We start from the raw sequence: 23,900 nt of genomic DNA, 5'->3' as shown, positions 1-23,900 counted from the left end.
TTGGCGGCTGTGAGCACGGGTGTGCAGGCATCTGCTTGATCCCTGCTTTCACTCCCTCAGGCAACGTAACAGGACGTGGGATTGCTGGTCACACGGGAATCCTAGGTCTCATTTTTTGAGGAGCTGCCAGACTGTTTTCCACAGCAGCTGCACCTTTTACTTTCCTACCCTCAGCAAATGAGTTTCCAATTTCTCCTGTCCTTGCCAACACTTGTTACTTTCTGGTTGTTTGTCGGTTGTGCTGTGCTGTTTTGCTAGCCCTCCCGGTGGGTGTGAGGTGCTGCCAGCTTTCCTCAATGCTGGGCATAGACACGGCTCAGCACCCTTCCTGCCATGTCCCAGTGGCTAAGGTGAGTTTGCAGGCCAGCTCAGATCGGCACAGGGCTGGGTCCATGTGCATCTACGGGAGAGATGTCCGCGGCTGTCTTTGGAACCCATCCACTGCATCTAATATGACATTTGCTATGGGATATTTGTGAATGTGCCTTTTATTCCTCACTTGAGAAGTTATCATGAATAGGTATCACGTTACACCAAATGCTTTTTCTGCACCTACTGAGATGATCTTGTGATTTTTCTCCATCAGTTTTTTAACGCAGTAAATCACATTAATTTCTTATGTTCAATTAACTTGCATTACCAGCATAAATTCAATCCAGTCACGATGTATTATCTTTTTAAATTTCTTATTTCCAGATTGAGTTAACTTTTTAAAAGGAATTTATTTATTTATTTATTTATTTATTCATTCATTCATTCATGAGAGACACACAGAGAGAGGCAGAGACACAGGCAGAGGGACAAGCAGGCTCCATGCAGGGAGCCCGACATGGGATTCGATCCCAGGTCTCCAGGATGAAGGCGGTGCTAAAGTGCTGAGCCACCCGGGCTGCCCCAAAGTCAGTTATTTTACTAGGTCCTAGACTTTCCTGCTTTCCTATTTCTTCTTGGGTAAGTTTTATTAAATCACATTTTCCTAGAAACTCTCCATTTCATTTACTTTGGGAGGGATAAAGTGGTTTATATGATCTTTTTGGTGTCTTTTGATTGCTTAGAACCTGTAGTGATAATCCCTTTACACTCCATATGTTATTTTGAGCTGTCTCATTTTTTTCCCGTGCTAGTCTTGACAGAGATTTATCAATTTTATTAGCCTTTTAAAAGAGCAAACTCTCAATTTTATTTATATTCTCTATTTTTTTTCCCATTTCACTAGTTTCTACTCTAACCTTCATTATTCTTTCTCTTGCTGGGCTCAGACTTGTCTGTATATTTGGCTGTTGGATTTTAAAAATCAACACTTAGGGGGCACCTGGGTGGCTCAGTCGGTTAAGCATCTGAGTCTCTCTTTCGGCTAAGATCATGATCTCAGGGTCATGAGACCAAGCCCCACGTTGGGCTCCACACTCAGTGCAGAATCTGCTTGAGGATTCTCCCTCTGCTCATGCTAATAAATAAATCTTTTTTAAAAACACCCAAACATCCGTGTAACCATCACCAATATGCTTAAGTACTGTCACCATACACCGCTGCCCCATAGGCACCTTTAACATGTGCCATACCCAGCACCACTCCTAACTTGAGACCACAAAACTGTCTCTCATGAATGCCATGTAAATGGAGTCATGCTAGTCACCCTTCAGTGATTGTCTGTTTGACTTAGCCTAATTCCCTAGAGTCACCAAGTCATTGTATCAACAGTTCATTCCTTTGTATTTCTGGGTAGACCCATGTTGAATTTCTACATTTGAAGCTTTTCTTGTTTTCTGATTTTCAGTTTGATTCCATTTTTGTCAGAGAACACACTCTGTATGATTTCAATCCTTTACATTGAGGTTGTTTTATGGCCCAGAATATGGTCTATCCTGGAATATGTTCTGTGGGCAGTAGGAAAGAATGTGTATTCTGCTACTGTTGGGTGGAGTGTTCCACAAATGTCCATTAATCTTGTCAGTTGATGGTGGGGTTCTTCTATATCCTTGCTGATTGTCTGTCTAGTAATTCTGGCAATTGCTGAGAATGGGTAAGGAAGTCTCCTGTATATTTTGAAGGTCTGTCATTTGGTGCATACATACTTAGGATTGCTAGATCTTCCTGGTTGATCACTTTATCATTAGGTAATGTCCCTCTTTTTGTCAATAATTTTTCTTTGCTCTTAAGTCTACTTTGGCTGATGTTAATATAGTCTGCTTTTTAAGTATTAATGTTTACATGATATATCCTTTCCCAACCTTTTACTTTCAACCTATCCATGTCATTGTGGCTGACGAGTTTCAGCATATAGTAGACAATGGAGAGTTGGGTCATAGTGTTTATTCCCTCTGCCAATCTCAGTTCTAACTGGTATGTTTATGCCATTTACATTTAAGGTAATTAATGACCTCATCAGGGCTTCCATCTGCATTATTTGTTTGTCCCTCTGCCATGTCTTGTGAGATCCTTAGTTTTCAGAATTCCACTTGATGTTTGTGCTTGTATTGGTATGTTTAGTTTTCTTAGTGGCTGCTCTAGACATCACTATGCCCATATGGCACTTAGGAGTCCCTGGTATAGATGTTGTGCTACATCAAGTGCAGTGTACAAACCTTACTGTCAACTTACATCCCTTTGTCCTTCCCATTATTCAAATAGAATTATCAGAAATATTTCCTCCACACACGTTGCGGACCACACCAGTATTATTTTTGCTTCAACCATCAGCTATGATTAAGGACACATATGAAGTGAGAGATGGTCAATCATGCTTTCTTCTGTTTACCCATTCTATTGTTGTTAATATTCTAAGTTCCTTGCCTTCTTGTTACAATTTTCTTCCCTTTCGGAGAGCTTCCTTTAGCCAAGGGCAAGTCTGCTAGCAACAAATTCTGTTCGTCTGCCTCTGTCTGAAAATATGTTGATTCCATGCTCATTCTTGAGGATGGTTCTGCTGGTGGGATTTACTTCTCTTTCGACATTTGAACAACATGCCACTTCCTTCCAGCCTCTGCGTTAGGATGAGACACCTGCAGTCATTCACATTGCTGTCCCTCTACAGGCAAGGCATTGTTTCTCTCTAGCTATGTTTAGCAGTTGTTGTTTTTTTTTTTTTTTTTCTTTTTCTGTCTTTGGTTTTCAGAGGTTTAAACTATGATGTGTCTGGGTGAGAGTGGTCTCATTTAGGGCTGGCTTGGCTTCTTTAAACTGTGGGTTTATGTCTCTTGCCAAATCTGGGGAATTTTTAGCCATTACTTCTTTAAATATCTCTTCAGCCCACATCTTCTTCCTCTTGTTCTTGAACCCTGGTGACACAAATCACTGTCCTCTCAGCTCTATTTTTTTCCGTCTGGTCCACTTGATCTGTCGTTTAGATTGAGTAAACACTCTTGTTCCACCTTCAAGTTCCCTCTTCCATCCACTGGTCTCCCCTCTGCCATTGTGCCCACCCAACAGTGCAGTGATCACTTTGTCCACTGATGGACACAGTGCTAGTTTGGCTGTTGTAATTTAAAGTTCTATGATTTCCATCCAGCTTGTTTAATAATTTTTACTTCTTTGTTGAGATTTTCTCTTCTCTTTTTCCGTTTATTTCAAAAGACTTCATATATCTTTAAAACATATTTATTTACTTTAGAGGAAGTGAGAAAGAACACACATGCACGAGAGAGAGGAGGGGAGGGGCAGAGGGAGAGAATCCTCAAGCAGACTCTATGCTGAGCAGGGAGCCTCACCACCCTGAGTTCATGACTTGAGCCAAAACCAAGAGTTGATGTTCAACTGAGCCAACCAGGTACCCCGAGATTTCATAAATGTTTATTAAAAGCATTTTTATGACTGTTTTAAATCCTTGTCAGGTAATTCTAATACCTGATCTATCTTGGCATTTACAACACTTGTCTTTTCATCCAAATAGTGGTTCTCCTGATTCCTGATAGGACAAGTGATTTTTGAGCGTATCTTGAACACTTTGTGTATTGTGTTAGAAGACTTCTGACACTGCTGAAATCTATTTTAGCAGGAAGTTGCCCTATTTAGATTAAAATGTAGATTCTGGCCTACTACTGTAGCCCATGGTGCCAATGAGTTTCATGGCACCACAGCAATGAGGGCCCTGGCAAGGCCCTCTTAGTCTGTTTTCTTCTTCTGGCACTGCTATGGCTATTGGAGGGGGCGGGGCATCCCCTGCTGGTCCTGGGTCTCCTTGTGTTGCCAGGTGGAAAGCTAGAAGATGCTGAGCTGCACTGACTCTGCCCCTGCACAGGAGACTGCCCATCAGCACTGAAGAGGCAGTGGGCCTGCAGAGGCTTTGATGCTGCTGCCACAGCATACTGTGGGGTGGGGGTGTGGCTCCCCACTAGGTCTCTGCTGGGTCTCCCATTTCCCAGTCTTATGGCCAGAAAGAGGTGGTTTTTCTTACAGTTTTCTTGCCTGTACTGTAACTTTGTTTTGTTTTTTTTCGAATTTTACTTATTTATTCATGAGAGACACAGAGAGGCAGAGACAGGCAGAAGGAGAAGCAGGCTCCCTCCCCTTGTTCCGCATCAGGAAGCCTGATGCGGAACTTGATCTCCAGTCTGAGGATCACGCCCTGAGCTGAAGGCAGATGCTCAACTGCTGAGCTACCCAGGTGTGTCCCTGTGACTTTTTAAAATTAACATCTGTTAGATAGAGTCTGGGTGTGGACAAAGACTGTGTAGGAAAGTGGAATAGAGAAGCTTATGACTCACAGGTCCTGAAGGCACATGGCACAGTACATGGGGAAGTCGAGGCAGAGTGCAGGCAAAGATAGGGTCTGTGGATGGAGTGCTTTGCGGTTTCTTTTTTTTTTTTTTTTTAATATTTTATTTATTTATTTGAGAGAGAGAGGCAGAGACAGGCAGAGGGAGAAGCAGGCTCCATGCAGGGAGCCCGACGTGGGACTGGATCCTGGGTCTCCAGGATCACACCCCAGGCTGCAGGCGGTACTAAACCACTGTGCCACCAGGGCTGCCCTGCTTTGCGGTTTCTATTCAAACCAAAAAGAATGGGGTTTTGGTAAGCTTTGTGGTGGCTTTATCTAAGAGGTGCACAAAGGTTGGGCCCTGGACAGCTGGGGGACTTGCTTACCACCAGGGCTGCAGGGCAGTGACGTCAGGAACTTCACTTGCTGTGACTCTGCAGGCTTTATCTAGGGCATGTGCTCATGGCAGGGGCTGGTGCTGGTCCAAAGCCCTTGCAGGCTGCCTGGCTATGCTCCGTGGACATGGAGGCAGCAACATTATGGACTAGTTTCATAAAACTCCCAACGGGCTGCATATCTCTCCGGCACCAATTCTGGGAACGTGTAAGAGAGAACAGCTTCAAACTCAGAGAACCCACTGTGCTGCCACCCCCCCCACCCCCAACTCCTGAGGACCCCAGCCAGCCTGTCTCCCTTCTGCACAGCACCTTCTGCAGCATTGGCTGAATTACTGGCAGGTACTCAGTGGTACCTGGAGGAAGGAGGAGGAACTGAGTCTGCACCCCCCTTTCCCTGGAGCAAGAAGCCTCCCTTGCTGAATATTTTCCCCACTTAGGGCAGAGCCTCGGCCTTCAAACAGCCTCAAGGGCTTCCTTCCATATCAGCCACACCAGCCAAGGTAGCCTGGTAAAGATGCAAGCCTGATGGGGCCACCTTCCCAGCTCAGAAGGCTTCCTCCAGGACCCGTCAGGATCAGGATAAAGGCCCTGGTGGCCTGTGAGGTCCTTGGGCTCCCACCACGAGAGCTTCTCTCCACCTCCTGGGACAGCATCAGGGCGCTCCCGGGGTCAGCTCCCGGGGCACACAGGGTGCGGACTACCGCCCACGTTGACACAGCGTCCCCATGGCAACCCCTGCAGCCACCTCCAAAGCCGCCTTCTAGTAGGGCTCAGTCACGGTGCACTAGGGCCCCCCCGATGACCTACTTTGCAAGGGCCCTACCTCTAAGTACGGTAGCGTTCTGAGGCCCTGGAGATTGGGATTCCAATATACGAACTGTGCGGGGCACTTCAACCCATCACCCTACCCCAGTGCCTTTGTCCCTGCCGTGCCTCCCCCCAACGCTTGTGCGGACTCAACCATCACTACCTGTGCTGGCACTTGACAGGCAAGCCTTAAGTGTCCACGCCACGTTCCTCCGCCCTTCACTCCCTCAGGACCATGCACTTTACGCCTGTGCGTCCCGTCGCGGGCCTGAGCCCCACGCAGGCGGGAACCGCGTGGGTAGGTCCCGGCTCCCCGCCCGCAGCCCGCCCGCAGCCCGCCCGCAGCCCGCCCCGGACGTGTCTGTCCGCGCCCCAAGCTGCCAATAAAGTTCTGTTCCGCGCCAACCGGAAGAGGAGCCGTAATCCGCGCCGAGGCCGTCGTGAAAGCGCCGGTCTCCCCTGGCGACGGGCAACGCGCGGAAGATGGCGGCCCTCGTAGCGGCCGAGTCTGCGGCGTCCCCGGGCCGGGCCGAGACGGCCGAGACGGCCGAGGCGGCGGAGCTAAGCCGCGCCCTGAGCCGCCTGCTGCCGGGGCTGGAGGCCGACAGCAAACTGGGCCGGCGGCGCGCGCTCGAGGCGCTACAGCGCGCGCTCGAGGCAGCGTGGCCCGACGAGTCCGCCGCCAACCCCGCCGCCGCGGCCGCCGCCTTCCAGGGCCCGTGGGCGCGCCTGCTGCTGCCGCGCCTGCTGCGCTGCCTGGCCGACCCGGCCGAAGGCTGCCGCGCGCTCGCCGCGCACCTGCTGAGTCAAGGCCTGCGGCGCGCCGCGCGGCCCGGCGACGCCCTGCCGCGCCTGCTGCCCGCGCTCGCCGCGCGCCTGGCCGGGCCCGAGCTCGCGCGCGGCCGGCCGCCCGAGGCCTGCGAGGAGCTGCGCCTGGCGCTCGTGCAGCTGCTCGGCCTGGCGGTGCGCCTGGGCGGCGCAGGGCTGGCGCCCCACCTGGACGACGCGGTGCGCGTGCTGCGCTGCACGCTGCTCGACCCTTTCGCCGCCGTTCGCCGCGAGAGCTGCGAGTGCGCCGCGGGCCTGGCGCGCGCCACGCCAGGTGCGGGCCTCGTCCGGGGGGGGGGGGGGACGGGGGGGGGGGGGGGGGAGGCGGCGGCAGCCGGCCGTGGGCCGCTCCTGGACCCCTGCCCCGCCCCCACCCCCACCCCCCGCAGCTGCTGCTCTCCTCCATCAGGTGGTTCTCAGAATGCAGATTCGTAGAAACCTCCGCTGAAATAGCTAGGAGGATCTGGGATGCGGTCGCCAGCACACTTTGAGAAGCACTGCTGCAGTCTTTGAATTCTCCCCCTTTTTATTTTTTTAAGATTTTGTTTATTCGGGAATCCCTGGGTGGCTCAGTGGTTTAGCGCCTGCCTTTGGCCCGGGGCGTGATCCTGGAGACCGGGATCAAGTCCGGCATCGGGCTCCCTGCATGGAACCTGCTTCTCCCTCTGCCTGTGTCTCTCATGAATAAATAAATAAAAAAGATTTTATTGACTTATTCATGATAGAGAGAGAGAAAGGCAGAGACACAGGCAGAGGGAGAAGCAGGCTCCATGCAGGGAGCCCGACGTGGGTGGGACTCGATCCCGGGTGCCCAGGATCACGCCCGGGCCGAAGGCGGCGCTAAACCGCTGAGCCGCCCGGGCTGCCCCCCTCTCCCCCTTTTTCTAACGAGGCTACTTATCTTCCCTTTTTGGATGGACCATTGTCCTAAGTAGAGAGAGGCCGCTTCTCTCTTGTGTTCCTTTCATCCATTCTCCAGTATTTAAACAACTATAATGTGATGAGGACAGTCCTTTTTTCTCAGTAGCCCCTTTCTGCAGGATCTTGCCCCATGTATATCTCCGTGCTTCCTCAGGCTGGGGTGTGCATGGTACATCCCAACGCCTTGTCTTGTTGGGAAGGCTTGCTGTAGGACAGACGTTAAGATGAAGGTCAGAAGGAAACCAGGTTTGAGCAGTAAGCTTGGCAGGTCAGAGGAGCAAAAAGAGATCAGGGTGGCTGGAGGGAAGGAGGGCAGGCTGGGGCTGCTGCTGGGGGTTTGAAATTATTAGAGGCAGTGGACGGTGTGGAGTAGGGGCGAGAGAGGCCTAGATTCCGATTTTTAAAAGATCACTCTGGTGCTCATGGAGAATTGATTACCAAGATGGCAAAAAAGAAATTAGGTTAGTTGGAGTCATAGTTAATCCATATTTAGATGATGGCTAGCTTGGGCTTGAGTTGTGGGTGAGCAGTCTGCTAATAGAGACAGAGAAAAGTGGATTGATGTTAAATAAGGAGCTGGCAGGGTTTCCGGTTGAATTGGGTGAGGGATGAGGGAGAAGGAGGTTTGGGTGAACAGGAGACAAAGGAAGAATGGGGCTCCCTTTTAGCCCTTCCCATTATGGATTGTCAAGATTTCCATTCTGAGTCGTAAGTTTGGGTTCAAATACTGCAGAATTCTAGAAGAACTAAGAGTGAGGCTTGGGCTGGAGACAGACATTGGGAATTACAAGCTTTTAACTCATTGCTCATTGACCCCCAACCACCTAACTCCCTGCTCTGTGCATCAGCCAGATTGACTGCTCCTCATGCCTTCCAGGCTTTGCATGTTCCCTCACTAGATTGTAAGTTCAGGAAGGGTGGCCTAGTGCCTCGCACGTAGCAAGGCGCCTCCCAGGTGCCCACTGATTGTTAAGTGAAGGACTCTTCCCTCTGCTTCAAGCATTTCCCTTCCCAAAACCATCCCCCTCCTCTGCCTACTCCTGGTAAGGGGCCTCTCCTGGATCCCCATCACACTGGGCAGTATAAATTAATGTCCTGCCTCAATCTGAGGACTTAAGGGTTAGAGGTCAACCAAAGTATCTCTGAAATAGCCGTCTCATGGATGGGTTTCAAGCAGCAGCAGAAGTGAGGTTAGATCTTCATTATAGAACTATCAGAGACGTTCTCGTTCTGACTTCTGTGAAGATCTTACAAACAGGAAATGGTGGCTTAGCCCAAAGCACTGCTCTTTACAGTAGTGCTGGGTGTCTGACTTCAGGCACACCCCATGTGGGGGCTCGCATGGTATCCTCCAGGCTGGATTCCTCTGCTTTGGTCAGCGTCCCCTTCAGGCACCCAGTGCCACTGTCATCAGCTTCATACTGTTCCTCACAGCTCCTGCCTCCTGCTGAGATGGAGTCAGGCCCCCCGCCTTTTCCCTTTGGTGCTGTTTGGGTCACATGGCTGTACTGTGCCTCTCCCAGTGCTAGGGGTACAAAGCTTTGCTTGCCAGGCTTGAGCCCAAGGCCACACCTGCAGCAGGGACCTGGGTGGGGACAGGAAGTTCCAAGGCACAGGTGGCCTGTCCTCCAGGGAGCCTGTGGAGGTGGACGGGGCCAAGGCCGATGGGGAGCAGCCCTGGTAACTGATGTCCTCCTCTTCTCACAGACCACTTCCACATGCAGTCAGAGTCCTTGATCAGTCCCCTGATGCAGAGCATCTCACACCAGCACTGGAAGGTGCGGGTGGCTGTCATTGAGGCCACGGGTACTGTGATCCAGTTCGGCAACGGCAAGTCAGTAGACGATGTGCTTCCTCACTTTGCTCAGAGGCTCTTTGACGACGTCCCACAGGTAACAGGAGTTTCTCCCCTGGGTGATCCCTCCTCTTCACCAAATCATGCTATTTGTAACTCACTCCTTTGTTTTTTTAAAAACTGTTACCTTGTTATACCAAACGTCTCTTATCATTTTCAGTGACAAGGTGTCCTTAGTTCATGTCTTTGGGAAGTAGGGAAGAGTTGAATTGTTTCAGTGCATTTGTCATTCTTCCTTGTGAGGAACATGGAAGAGGACCATTTCCTCTTTGGAAAACAGCCTAACCATGTATGCTCCACAGTTCCAGAGGTGTCTTTCATATGCCAGTCCGTCAAGGCAGAGTTACCTGATGAGCCAGAGCAGTTGGCGTGCCAGGCCTGGGAGGAGAAGGGTGGATCTGAGTTGGTATGTCAGGCTGATCCCTCTGTTGGGCCTTGGGACCCACAGAGAGACAGACAAGCAGAGATCAGAGTACTGGCTTTTGTGTTGGCAGAAGTCAGCTTAGAGGCTGTGTCATGGATCTGAGGTCGCAGTTTGCTTATAGAACTTTACAAACTCTGCCAACAATAGGGAGCAGGGTGAAGGCCACAGTGGACATAGGAGCCCCTGCCAGAGGGAGGACACAAGTGAAGAGGGAGCATATGCTTCTGGTCACATGGCGTGGGCGAATTAGTGGTAGCTGGTGCAAGTCGTCCAGAGTGACTAGAAAGTATCCTTGCCTTATGGCCAGGTGGCCCAAGGTGACCAGTGATTGAAAATCTGGTGGTGTGGTAGCATGGCCTCAACTGTCCTAATTAGCATTAGCTACATGCATCAAGCACTTGTGTGCCAGGCCGTGCTGTTGTCCACATGCCGTGTCATTTAGTCCTTCACATTAGCTGCTCTTACGTCTCCTCCAGTTTGGAGATTATATTACATGCTCAAGGTCACCCAGTTGGAGCTAGCCTCTGGGTCCAGGCCTACTGACACCAGAGACTGTTCTGTGGCATTGCCCAGCCTCCTAACCACAGGTACACTTGAATATTCTTTCAAGTTTCTTTGTTTTTTTGTTTTTAATTTCTTTTAAAGATTTATTTATTTATTTTAGACAGAGAGAGTAGGAGGGGCAGAGAGAGAGAGAGAGAGAGAGAGAGAGAGAGACTCTCAAGCAGATTGTGCTGAGCACAGAGCCCAGCACTGGGCTCATGATCATGACCTGAGCTGAAACTGATAGTAAAGACGCTCAATGGACTGAGTTACCCAGTTGCCCTTGTTTTATTTTTTAAACAGCTTTATTGAACCACAACTTAAATACTATGTAATCCACTCATTTAAGTGTTGATTGTTTTTGATATATTAGTTTTAAAATATTTAGTAAAATATATATAACATAAAGTTTGCTATTTCAACCATTTTTGAGATAGAGTTCAGTTGCATTAAGTACATTGACCACATAGTGCAGCCATTGCCACCAACCAAACCTTTTCTACTGTCCCAAGCAGAATTGAGCAGTGACTCCCCATTCCTCCCTGCTCCCACCCCCTCTGATAAGCTCTTTCTGTCTGTATGACTTTGTCTACTCAGGATACTTTATATAAGCAGAATCAGTAGGTGATCTTTATGACTGACCTCTTTCTCTAAGTGTGATGTGTTGGAGGCTCATCCATGCTGGGGCATGTGTCCGTGTTCCATCCTTTTAAAGTGGAGTAGCATCTGTCACATGGATGGGCCATATTTTGTGTGTCCAGTCATCCATCAATGGTCACCTGGGTTGTTTCCACCTCTTGGCTGTTGTGAATAGTGCTGCTTGAACATGAAGCCGCACATCTGTTTGAGTCCAGCTTCACCTCTTGAGCATGGGTTTAGACCAAGGACTAGAATTACTGGGCCTGTGGCAGCTCTGCTGTAAGCTTATTGAAGAGCCACCAAACCATTCCATATGTCTATACCATCTTAAATCCCAGCAACAATGCATAAGGGTTTCAATTCCTCTATGTCCTCCCAACACTTATTTTCTGGTTTTTGTTTATTTATAGCTGTCCTAATGGGTGTGAAGTGGTGTCTCATTGTGGTTTTGACTTCTGTTTCCCTAATGATTAGTAGCATTGAGCATATTTTCAGGTGCTTATTGACAAATTGTCTACTTTACATGCTATAACATTCACCTTATGGGACTCCTGATGCAGTTTTGCTTGTGGGTGTATGTGGACATATAGACTGGAAGGGTTGAGATGCCTGTTCCAATGACATAGAAGGTTTCGAGATTCTTATCATTTGCTGTGGGAGTCCTGAGAAGGCAGAGGGGCGAGAGGGAGAGGACTGGGCATGCCTTTCCGCAGGATGAGAGTACCTCTCAAGGCTTTAGGGCCCAGGGCAGAAGCCCCAACTCAGCTGCATGTTTGTGATGTCTTACACCAGGGTCCAGGCGTGGCACACTGCCTACCCAGGATGTCTACTTGGCTACCAGGGCTTTGTCCTCAGGTATCTCTGTGAGTTATAATGAGGGTGCAGGCAGAGACAAAGGGACCTTCCTCCACCCAAGAACCAGTCTGTGTGTTCAGTCTCAGGGCCAGCTGAGTGTACACTGGCCCCTCCTGAAGCTCAGTTTGGATCAGCACATAGCAGCTTGGGAAGTGGGAGAACCAGAGTAGAAATGAGCTCTGCCAAGGGAGGAGGAGATAAGATGATGGGTCAGCACTCTCTAGAGACCTGGCTACAGGAAGTGAGGGCCAGAACAGAGTCCAGTGAAACTTCCCTGCCTGGGACAGTTTATCAGCTTGCTTCAGGTGAAGCAAGAACAGCAAAGACAGTGGTTTCCTTGTGTCACATGTGAAATGGTTTTCCTCAAAATACTGTTAACTATGTAATAACAGCTATCTTTAAACAGTATTACTGTGTATCGATTAGGAGCTACCTGTAAATAGCATAGTTATGTTATAGCTTTCAAATAGTGTAACTGTGTCCATAGGTCTCTTTAAAGACTATAACTGTATTGATGGCTCCCTATAAATAGTACAATTGTATCTATAGGTCCCTTAAAAAGTGTAAGTCTATCCATAGGCCCCTGTAAAGAATATTAACTGTGTATCAACACGCCCTTGTAAAGAATATAACTGTATATGGACAAGTTCCCTGTAAAGAGTATAACTGTGTATCGACAGGTCTCTGTAAAGAGTATAATGTGTATCAACACACCCCAAAAAAGAGTCTATCTGTGTACCAACGGCTCCCTGCAAAGAGTATAACTGTATCAACAGGTCCCTGTAAAGAGTGTAACTGTCTTGACAGGTCCTTGTAAAGAGTATAACTGTGCATCAATAGGTCCCTGTAAAGAATCTAACTATGTATGGACAGGTCCCTGTAAAGAGTATAACAGTATGGACAGGTCCCTGTAAAGAGTATCATTGTGTATCAACAGGTTCCTGTATAGAGTGTAACTCTCTATTGATAGGTCCCTGTAAAGAGTGTAACTGTATGGATAGGCTCCTTAAAGAGTATAACTGTATGGGCAGGTCCCTGTAAAGAGTATAACTGTGTATTGACAGGTCCCCGTAAAGAGTTTAACTGTGTATTGATAGCTCCCTGTAAATAGCTCTCTCTATATAACTTAACTATGGAAAAGCTTTTATGTTTTTTGAGCTTAAAATATGGGTGCCCTGACTCCAGGTGGAGTCCCAGAAGAGGGAGGAAATTCTTAGCTAATTGTGGTCTCTGGTGCTACCAAGGATGACATTATGTTTCTTTGGTCATTGGCTTTCCCAAAACTCGGGGCTGCAACTATTTATTACTTAATATTCCAAAACAGGTTTACTCCATTGTTAAAACTATTTTTGTTTCCATTTCTTCCTGGGGGTATTTGGTTTGCTCTGTTATGATTTCCAGGGAAGGTTGATGTGGGATTTCAAATCCAGCACAGCAGCTGCCCACATCTTTCACGCTGCCACGGGGTCATGTCTGCGGGGTAATCACAAAGTTCCTTCCAATGAGCAGGTAGGGAAGTCCTGTGCTGTCCTTCCTATGTCTGCATCAGCTCTCAGGCCCTCATGGTCCTGGGCTCTGTGGATGTTTGCTGGGACTTCAGGTGATGGGCCATTTGGTACTGTGGACATGCTCTGTGCAGAAGGTGAGGTCATCACTGCTTTGTAACTTGTTGAAAACATTCAGCAACCGCTGCCCTGCCAGCCGGCCTGACCTATTCTAGGTCACTGAACTACATGCTAAGGTGGACACCTGGAAGGAAGTAACCTATTCTAAGTGCTTGGCCTGAATTGACCCATTTTGTCTGTGTTGTCCATGCAGAGGAGACTGTGATGCCCTTATCCCACAGATGGGGAAGCAGGGCACAGAGAGACACAGAGCTCACCTAGGGCCACACGGGGCTCAGAGCATGTGCCAGGTAGCTTCTGCAATTCTCCTTCTGGAGCTTTGCCACTTCGGGCCTCCAGGACATGTCTGAGCACATGGAAAAGGTGTGTGTGTGTGTGGCGGGGGGGGGGGGGGGGGTCTCCCAGTGTGGCAGGGCTAAGGGAGCTTCCCCTAGGCCCAGAAAGGCCACCTCATCCTTTTGTGTGCAGCATCCAAGTGGAAGAGTACTATTACCCGTAGTCATATGTCTATTGCAGCCCTCAGTTGCCCCAGGGTCACCCTTAACCTTTGGGAACCTCTCTGCATTATTGCAGATGATAATGTTTCCATTAGAAGCTAGAATTGTGGGGACACCTGGGTGACTCAGTGGTTGAGGGCCTGCCTTCGGCCCAGGGCATAATCCTGGAGTCCCAGGATAGAGTCCCACATTGGGCTCCCTGCATGGAGCCTGCTTCTCTCTCTGCCTATGTCTCTGCCTCTCTCTCTGATCTTTAAAAAAAAAAAAAGTTAAAAAAAAAGAAACTAGAATTGTGTGTGCTCTTTGTAGTTTGCTTAAAACACTCTGACCCTGTTGTTAAAGCTCCTGGGATGTGTGGCCTGCATGGGTGTCTGTGTGGGAGCCTGCCTGGTAAAGCCAGGCTCAGCAAACAGGAGGTTGGCTGGCCCCACCTGTCCCGCTGCTGGTGGTCCAGCAGGCATCCAGGTCAGGCCTTAGGCATTTCTGAACACCTTGCCTCTGCCAGCATCCTAGTGATGCATACAAATGAGCAGGTCCTGCCCCAGCCCTTGCAGGGGACTCAGTCTAATGAGCTGTAAGGACTTCATTTGTGCTGAGAAATGATGAGTATGGGGATAAAGGGGTGCGTGAGGAGAGGAGACAGTTCCCCCATCAGTTCTGACTTTTTAGAGTCTGTGGGATTGGATGCTGTAAAGTACAGACCCTGAGGGTGGAGTCCTGCCTGAGTGAACTTAAACAGGTATCAGAATTCTTTTCTTTTTTTTTTTTTTTTTAATATTTTATTTATTTATGAGAGACAGAGACAGGCAGAGAGACAGGCAGAGGGAGAAGCAGCTCCATGCAGGGATTCGATCCCAGGTCTCCAGGATCATGCCCTGGGCTGAAGGCGGTGCTAAACCGCTGAGCCACCTGGGCTGCCCAGGTATCAGAATTCTTGGGTCTAGTCAGAACATCATAAAAATGGAAGCCTGTGGCTCTATCAGAAGGGATACACTCTATGACTGTTTTTGTTAGAGCAGGTATGAAATTTCTACCACGTCAGTAAAAGCATAACGTATGTGAGCACAGGGGAAGGGAGGTGCTGGGTGAGCTTTGCTTGTTGTGACCTACCCTTCCTCTCTCCTTCTTCCCATCTTCTGCCCCCTGATATCAGACTGAAGTAAGAGTAAAAAAAAAAAATACAGTGGCTGTAGTAAATATTACACTGTATCATTTTCAGATTGAAAAATAAAAATGTACAGATTCAGCTGAAGCCCCTTTTGCTAATTTTTCTTTAACAGAATTTAAATACTGTATTTGAAATAAAATTTGGTTATTAAAATATTGTGTCGATACTACTAAAAATTTTTTTATTTTAAAGATGAGGTTTACTTAAAGTGATGTAAGGTGCTTAAAATCCAAGGCCTTTGGTCAGCATGGGACAAGAGTGGTAGTCCGTGGAGCAACTTTGCATGAGACCGTTGTTTACACTCAGGTGCTGGGCAGAAAGATCCTGCTGCCTCCCCTGGCCCCCAAACGCTAAAGTCCGAAATGCTCAAGCTCAAGGGAGTGAATTTTAGAAAGGTGTTCCTCCAACGGGCTGTGCCCAGAGAGCTGCTTTCATGTCTTTGTGGACGGAATGAGAGCATTGGTCAGCTGATGAGTGCATCATTAGCATCTGCTGAGGGCAGGGCACATAAATAGATGGCCTCCTCATGAGAACTGGACATTTCACTCATCCTTGACTGAAAAAGCAAAGGTGAGATGTTCCAAGTTAAAGGAAGATGGAAAATTATCTTTTGTTTTTGTGTGCTGTTTTAAATGCATGATGCATGTGTTTCCCTCTGGTTTTGCATGCTGATCTAGCAGGTTATATGTATGTGGATTCTCCAGCCCAATACCCCGCAATCCGTAAGCCAAAAAGCTTGTTTTTCTTTTTGTTTTTTTTTTAATTGACAGATTTCCTGCTTAGTCAAACTGTTACATGGCAGCTCTGCTCAGTGGTGTTTTTCTGAGCTGAGAGAAGGGGTAATTTGTCTCGTGATAATGGGGATAGGCAGGTTTCTAGCGACACCAGCTTGAGGCTAGGGAGGCCTGTCTGTGTGGCTCAGGGGCCGCTTGGAGGCCAGCACTCTGGCTCTCCCAGCTCCCAAGGGGGAGACGCATGAAATCTCCAACCTGCAAAAGAGCCCGGATCTTGGGAGATGTCAGAGTGACTGTCCTGGGTGTGGGGCCCTCCTATTGTCCCAACATGTGGGTAGGGTGTCGGGAGAGCACAGCTGGATGCGTTCCCATGGGTCTCCCCAGCTGCCAGGATGCACCTTCTTGGAGGGCCCCGTGGAGTCTGGTCCTCCCCAGTCCCGCCATCCCCACAGAGGCCCCGCTCACTCTACACGTATTCTGGAGCCAGGCTGGGTTGCAGTTGGATGCCTTTGTCCAACAGGCTCTTGAGTGACAGTAGCATGTGGTGTCGGCTGAGCTCTGAGTATGCTACCTATTGCAGGTACTTCTGCAGTAAGAATGACCCTCGCGCCTCTTGCAACATTAGCTCTGAGGCACCTGGCGTCCTCAGCAACCCCTGAGGGCCTCTAGGATCACACAGGAGGACAACATGGAAAGACCACTCTATGCTAAATGTATCCTTGGTAGTGGAGTCAGCGTTGAGCTGTTGTGGGTGTCCAGTTGTTTCTGGGTACTTGGACTGCTAATCATGCATGTTTTCAAATTGTTGAAAGACTCTGGGATCTTTAGTTACAGTTTTGGTTGTTAATAGCATGCTTATGTCATTAATAATAACCATCCCTTTATTTCACATTGCAACTTTTTATTTTCAAACAAACAAATAAATAAAACAGTTTAATTCAAGAAGTTGCAATAGTAGCACAGAGCCAGAGGGCCCTGCTCCCAGGCTTCTTTGCCTCTCAGGACTGTTTTGTTTATGCTGGCACGCAGGTGAATGAGCCAGGTGCCTGGTGCCTCCTGGATGTCAAGCATGGTGCCAGGTGCTTTCCCTCCTAGCCAGAAGCAAGTGGCACATGTCTTGTTATTCTCCCTTCTGGAAAATGAGAGAATGAGCTTCAGAGAAGTCAGCAGGGCCAGGTTCTGGGTGCACTCTGCTTGTCTAGCTGCCTTGCTAGAGCCAGGATTGAACAGCCCACCCCAAGTCCCAACTGCCTAAACATGCTGTACATGCTGCTGGTGCCCAGTCCCCTGACCTGGGAGCTGCTGGGGACATGGTTGCTATGGGTATGTCACCCAGGGGACACTTCATTTGAAGTCCCTGCAAGAGCTTCCCCTTCCATTGGCAGCCCCAGCCAACAACAGACACACACTGCAAGTGGTCAGGCCCCTGCCCGCAGTGGGACAACACTTGGTGTGGTGCCATTGCCTTCCCACGCTCCCCCAGGATCAGGCGGAGGTTGGGCATCAGCTGAGCCACATCTCTATTTGGCCTCTGCCCCATCCTACTTCCCTCCCATGAGGATTTAGGGTATCTAGATTCCTGCTTCAGGTTCAGCTCTCAGGGAGCTAGACCTTGGGCATCTCATTTGTTTTAAAGCTCGTTTCTTCCCTGCAGTGGGCAAAGTAGGTGAAGGCATGCACGTCACCTCAGCCAGCAGCAGGACTGGGCGTGTCATGCTGGCTTCCCCAGGAGGCCCTGGATGGAGCTCCAGGACAGAAGTCCTTGGCGGTGTGGCCTCTGCAAGCTGACGTTTCCTGGTGGCTTGCCAACAGCCTATAAACACCCACGGTGAGAGAGCGGCCGGCCAGCTTCTTGGGGAGGCTCCCACACAGAAGACTTTGCATGTGCACCGCGTTGCCCTGGGCAGCACCATGGTCCAACTGTAGCTGGCAGAGGGTCAGGCCAGGCCCTAGAGATGCGGGCTTGCACCAACAAGACGAGGTGGCCCTGACCTCTTCTCTCCAAGCCCAAGTATGAACAGCAAAGCTGCTCCAGAACCTCAGGCTGGTGTTTGGCCAGGAGGGCAGAGCTCAGGTTCATCACAGGGTTTGCATGGGAGACAGGTGCTGCCCCGAGGTTACCTTCCTATTTCCTTTGCGTATAGGTGCGGCAGGCGGTGACCAGCGTGGTGGGGGGCTGGCTGCTGGACCTGCGGGACCGTTATTCCTTCTTTCACAAGCTCATCCCACTGTTGCTGAGCAGCCTTGAGGACGACATACCTGAAATCACGTAAGTGGTGAAATGATGCTGGTGGCCATGGTTCTAGGGAGCCATCGGGCCTTCTGTTTTAAGAGGCTCAGAAGCCTTTGCTGTTGCAACTGCAGGTTCCTTTGTTTTCTGGAACATCAGAGACTCCTCCTAAATGGTCACTGAGAGCAGTGGTTGTTGCTCTGCCTCTGAGTCTCTCCCAGAAGCTTACCTTGTCTCCTCTGCTGTATTTGCTGTGAGATCGTGGGCCACACGGAAGATTTCTGTGGTTTATAGTACTTAAAGAGACTTGGCGCCATGTCTGCCAGCCCCACCTGCCTCTGCAGGAGCTGCCTGCCCTGATGTGTGTGTTGTGCTGCAGGCTCATGGCCACCAGCCTCTGGGAGAAGGTCGGCCTGCAGTGGCAGAGGGAAAACGAGGAGGACCTCAAAGACAAGCTCGACTTTGCCACTCCCCCTCCAGCCCATCACCCCTCACCAGGTGAGTGCGGCCTTCCCCAGGTCCGCGAGGGGGTGTTTGTCCGTGGAGAGAGGCACTGTGGGCAGGATGATGTGCCCAGCCTCCAGTGTTGCTTAAGGCCAGGAGGATGCCTCTGTGGCTCCCTCTCCCTGGGCCAGCTTTGTTCTGAGGGACCGTGTGGGCTGCCACAGGGGTCCCAGGGCCATGCTCAACTGTGAAGTACTGGCGGTGGCAGGAGTTTTAGAAACAGGTGGTGCTTTGTCACTTTACAAGAAAACCTACTGTAAGAGTTATCCAAAATGCAGTCACAGAGAATATACACCCAGGTCGCAGGTAGGGTGCAGCCCTCACGATTCTGGATGAGATGCACCTCCCGTCTTTCCCTGCCTTGCCGTGAGCAGGCGTGTGGTGTCTACAAGTGCTCACCTGAGTCACATCTGAATGGTGTTTGCGAAGAGCCCACTGAAGCCGGCCCCTCCTCCTTGCCCCACAGACCTGCACACTTTTGTTTTCTCTGTTCTGAAACCACTTTCTTGTGGGTCTCCCAGTTGCAGTCATCTATCTTGCCATACCTCTTCTTAAAACAAAATGCTGATGATGTACATGCCAGCAGGGGCCTAAAGCAATAAAGATGCACCCTGTCCAATGACTGTGGCTGTGTGAGGCCCCAGCCGGGACCCCGCAGACTGTGAAGATAGCAGGGAGACAAGCACTTGGAGTCTCTATTTGGTGTGATGCTGACTCTGAGGCCAGCAAAGGAGCTCCTACTCCCTCTTAAGCTTGTGAATCCAATGGCTGTAATTCTTTCTGGTCAGCGTATCTTCTGATCCAGCTTCGCCTCCCACACTGCACGGTTGATATAAGGGGAGATCACACGTATTTTAGAAAAGGTACAAAAATGAGTTGCTAGTAGGGATTTTTCTGATTTAGTAAAGTCTGACAGTATAACATCTTAGTCATAAATATTGCTGTGGTTTTATTTTCTAACACACCCTTGTTGCCTGTGAGGGAAGAGAGTTCTGAGGGGGATTCCTGCCCCTCCTTGTGCGCCCGTCTGCTGCCTGGAGGCGATGTCTCGCTGCTCAGCCCTGGCGACAGACCGTGCACTCTGCTTACTTATGGGCAGTCCTGGCTGGGTTCTCACCAAGGTTAGGATATGGTGGCTGTCCTCAGATGTGAGGTCCAGGTTGCCTCCCTCCCTGGTCCTAGACACAACCTTCTGTTCTCTGCTGTGAGCTCTCCATGGGTCACGTGGTCTGCACCTACAGGGCTGTCTTCATGCTGAGGGGACATTTTTGTCTGGTGCTGGTATGGCATTGGGTCTTCTCCCAGGTTACATGATAGAGGGGGGCATAGGGGCACAGCAGGCTGGCAGTAAAGGCTGATCCTGCTTCCAAGGCTATTTTAAATCTGAGCAGAATGAATGTAGAATTAGTTGTAATCATGTTAGCAGGGTAGGGGCACCTGGGCAGCCTAGTCGGATGGGTGTCTGACTCTTGGTTTGGGCTCAGGTCATGATTTTGGTCTTGGAATCAAGCCCCACATTGGGGTTTCTGCTCAGTGAAGTCTGCTAGTCCCTTTCCCTCTGCTCCTCCCCCTGCACATGTGCATACTCTCTCTCTCTAAAATAAATAATCTTCCCTTTAAGAAAACAGGATAAGCACTAGATTTCGTTAAATTGTTGGCATCTTCTAAAATCATTTCTTTAAACTGAATTTTAAATCTCAGCTTTCAGATTCTTTTTACGCCATTTCACACATCAGACTTCATCAGCAACCTCCTCAGAACCTTGCCACCGGCCACCAGCTTCACCATGCACATGGCCCTCCTGCCACCCCCCGCTCTGCCACCTGCCTCTCCTTGGGTCCTGCAATGTCCCCCATCCCTATCCACACTGCAGCCCCAAGAGATGATTTCTGACAGTACCCCTCACCCTTTGAAGGTAGTTTGACAAGCACATCATTGCATGACCCCCACTCGTTAAGATCTGGGGCATTCTATAGGTGCCCCTCTGGCCGAGGGGGAAGGATGTTTGGATCATTTCCAGGCTTTGGTGATTTTGAACCAAAGGTTCAAAGGTGAAAGGGTGAACCTTTGAACTATGTCCACTGTCTCAGTTAAGCCCCAGGGAGTGGGATTGCGGGTTGTGTGGTCACTGCTGTGAGCTGGTTGCTGCCATCCCCCCCTCTCTGCAGCCTCACCTGCCTGGGGCAGATTCCCATCAGCACACGCGGTGTCAGGCCTGTAGTGACTTGTCTGAACTCAGCATCTGTCCTGCATCATGCCATGTGCTTGTCCACATACCTTCTTCACTCAGTGTCTGTTCAGACTTTTGTCCATGTTGAACTGATTTGTTTATGATCTTATTATGGAGTTTGGAGAATTCTTTCTACATTCTGGGTACACCCTCTGTCGGATCTGTGTTCTGTAACACTGCTATTTGACCAGGTTCCCTCTGAAGTCCCCAGCTTACCTACAGCTGGTGGCCCTGGTGGGGCCCACTCCCCCGTCGCTCTGACTGACGTGGGAGATCACTCCCCTCCTGCTTCACGTGTCTCTCACTTCCTATTCCTGACACCATGCCTCTCTGAATGTATGGATGGATGGATTTGGGGAGGTGCACAGCTTACTGCTGATGGGCCTGTGTCCTGTCCAGTCAGGGTCCGGTCAGCACACTGGGACAGAAGTCTAAATCAGAGCCCATCCCTGCTTTGCTCAGAAAACAAGGTGCATGTAGCATAGAACATCATCTGTCTCCACACGATTTGCCATTTGCTTGACAAATGCAAGTTTCCTGTTCCCACATGGAAATAAATCTCCGCCTTTAAAACCTAGCTGTATGTTAGGAAGATCAGAAGGGCGTCATGGACTGTCCCCAGGTCAGTCACTCACTGAACTAAGTGCTCTTCTCAGGCAGAAGTCAAGTTCATGCTTGAAGAGATCTGCCCATCAGTCGCGCCCTCTAACCGCCCGCAGCAGGATCGGGTAATGACAGTGGGTTCCGGAGTCGTTTCTGCTGGAAATTATCCTCCCGTTAAAACTGTTTTCCTTGGTGACGCTTGAGTGAACTGGGAAGCACCTCTTCTTAATGGTGAATGGCTTGCCAGATCTTTTGACACAAGAGAATAGAGTTGGGTTTTTTTACCCATTTTAGAAATAAGCGGAGTTCCGTTTGAATAACTGCCATTGTGATGTAGATCGCTTTTTTATGCCCTTCAGGGCTTTCATGCTCTCTTGAGAGCTCAGACCTGCTCTGCTTGTCTGTTTCATCCAAGTATTTGGAGAGGTGGGAGTTGTCAGAAAAGTTTCCTTGTGCAGAGAGATGGGGGATGGGGCGTGGATTTGCACTGGGGGGAACTAAATGAGGATCCATGGTGTGGAACGTTACTCACTCCAAGCTAGCTCTGGGTGCTGGGGAGAAAGGTAGCTCCCCATTTAGTGCTATAGGAAAAGGATGGGGTTCCCCCACTCAGAGGCTGCAGGCCTACCTGGTTTTCTCCTTATCGTGCCCAAAGGATGGAGTGGCTTGTCCACAGGCAGTGAGTCAAGATCAGCACCCACCTGAGCCAGATTCAGATTCTAGATGGTGACCCTCCCTTCCACCCTTCCCATTGCCCCCTGCCCCCTGCGCCGAGGGGCCTCCATTTCTTCGAGGAGTTCAGTCTCTGATTGTTTCTGAGACACCTCCACTTTGCAAACAGCTGGAACCTTGTGCAGAATACCCAGAATCATCCTTCCTATTTGTGGTGGTTTATAAATACACAGTACAGGGTAAAACTGTTGATCTCTTTTTCTGCTTGCAGTGAAATTTCCCTTTGTCTAAGTGTGCAACAACGAAGTTGATTTACCATTCCACATGCTTCTGGCCCAGCTTAGTGCTTTGTGGTGACCTCTCCTTGAGTTAAAACACAGGCACAGTGGGAGGCGCTCTGCCCATCTGCAGACTCCATCGCTCCCCGGGAATCAGGATTCATCTCAGGCTGCTGCTGCCTGCACCTGGGGCATCACCTATAGACTTGGCAACCCCGGGGGGGGGGGGGGGGCACACACTCCTCATGACAGCGGGGGCTGCACAGGGCATATGGGGGGGTACTTAGGGCTGCCTTGTAGACATCCACTCAGATCAGTGATAAAGCCCCAGCTGAGCTGATTGGAAAAATGACCTTGGAATGAGGGCACCTTAAGAGAAAAACAGCTCACCTGAGCTTTGAGCAAGGGCGTGAACTTTGACTCTTAGACCTGAGTGGTCACAGCTCCCAGAGCTTCTCTGTCCCCTATGGACACAGGCTGAGTCTTGACACCCAACTGGCTATGATCTTCCTTCCCAGCCCACCTTTACAAACAGTATCTCCTCCTTAGGTGACATAGGATTGTTGCATTGCTCTTGACATTCACCGTCTGTTTCTACCAAAGTTAAGCAATTCTCTGTTGCTATCATATTTAATTTTGTTTCAGTAATGAAAACAAATTGGCTTTACGAGTATTTGTATCTGGTCTGCTTGTTGTAAGGTTGAGCAAGCCTTGTAACCGCAGCTGGTTCTGTGGGGCTGAGCCAGCACACTGAGCCGTCCCTGCCCCTCTGCCAGCTCGTCCGCTTGAGCTGTCTTTGCATGCTTGTTGCTTGCGGAAGTACTGCAATTATGTTTTCAAAGAAAAGATGAGTAGATAGAGTCTGAGTTGTAGTCTGGACTCTGGACATAAGAAGTTAATCATCGCTCAGGCCTCCGGCACTTCCTCGGATTACAGGACAAACAGAAACATTGACCTTGTGTTGTTTCCCAAAATCAGCAGTAATCACATCTTGAAAGGAATGAACATGGGGAAAGAGAGCCCTCACATGTTGCTGGGGGGAAGATAAAACAATGCAGACACTTTGGAAAAGAGTTCAGGAGCTTTCTTGAAGGGTTAAATGTGCACCTTCCATGTGATTATGTGATCCCGCTGTCCCACCCCAGGTAAACATTTGACAGAGATGAAAACTGCCCCTCCTCCGGCATGTGCGTGCATGTTCACAGCAGCATCATTCGTGTATCCTCAAAGTGGGAACAGCCCAAGGCCCACCAGATGGTGCCTGGATCAACAAGTTATGTCTGTCCATGCCATGTAGCAGTACTCAGCCACAAACAGGAATGAGATTCTGACACATGCTATAACATGAATGAATCTCAGAAACATGTTTAGTGAGAAAGCTCATTCATATGAG

At 49.6% G+C, this 23,900-nt stretch overlaps 2 protein-coding genes across 3 annotated transcripts in view; one reads left to right on the top strand and one right to left on the bottom strand.

Annotated features, from left to right (window-relative positions):
- PRKAR1B (protein kinase cAMP-dependent type I regulatory subunit beta) overlaps positions 1 to 6,232 on the bottom strand; it is a 126,094-nt gene extending 119,862 nt beyond the window's left edge. For both annotated transcript variants that reach the window (XM_041750876.1, XM_041750877.1), the window contains exons 1-2: positions 6,065 to 6,232; positions 5,083 to 5,289 (exon numbers count right to left, since the gene is read on the bottom strand). The gene's annotated coding sequence lies outside the window, so the exon portion shown is untranslated. The remainder of the gene's footprint in view (positions 1 to 5,082; positions 5,290 to 6,064) is intronic.
- Positions 6,233 to 6,357: 125 nt separating this feature from the next.
- Positions 6,358 to 23,900, top strand: part of DNAAF5 (dynein axonemal assembly factor 5) — a 47,552-nt gene continuing 30,009 nt past the window's right edge. The window contains exons 1-4 of the mRNA XM_041749209.1: positions 6,358 to 7,003; positions 9,358 to 9,542; positions 18,135 to 18,259; positions 18,600 to 18,718. Of these exons, the coding sequence (XP_041605143.1) occupies positions 6,385 to 7,003; positions 9,358 to 9,542; positions 18,135 to 18,259; positions 18,600 to 18,718 (1,048 nt within the window). The 5' untranslated portion in view covers positions 6,358 to 6,384. The remainder of the gene's footprint in view (positions 7,004 to 9,357; positions 9,543 to 18,134; positions 18,260 to 18,599; positions 18,719 to 23,900) is intronic.

The sequence above is a fragment of the Vulpes lagopus genome, chromosome 3 (genome assembly GCF_018345385.1).
Source record: "Vulpes lagopus strain Blue_001 chromosome 3, ASM1834538v1, whole genome shotgun sequence".
NCBI classification, from domain to species: domain Eukaryota; kingdom Metazoa; phylum Chordata; class Mammalia; order Carnivora; family Canidae; genus Vulpes; species Vulpes lagopus.
This window is presented reverse-complemented; position numbering and strand designations above follow the sequence as displayed.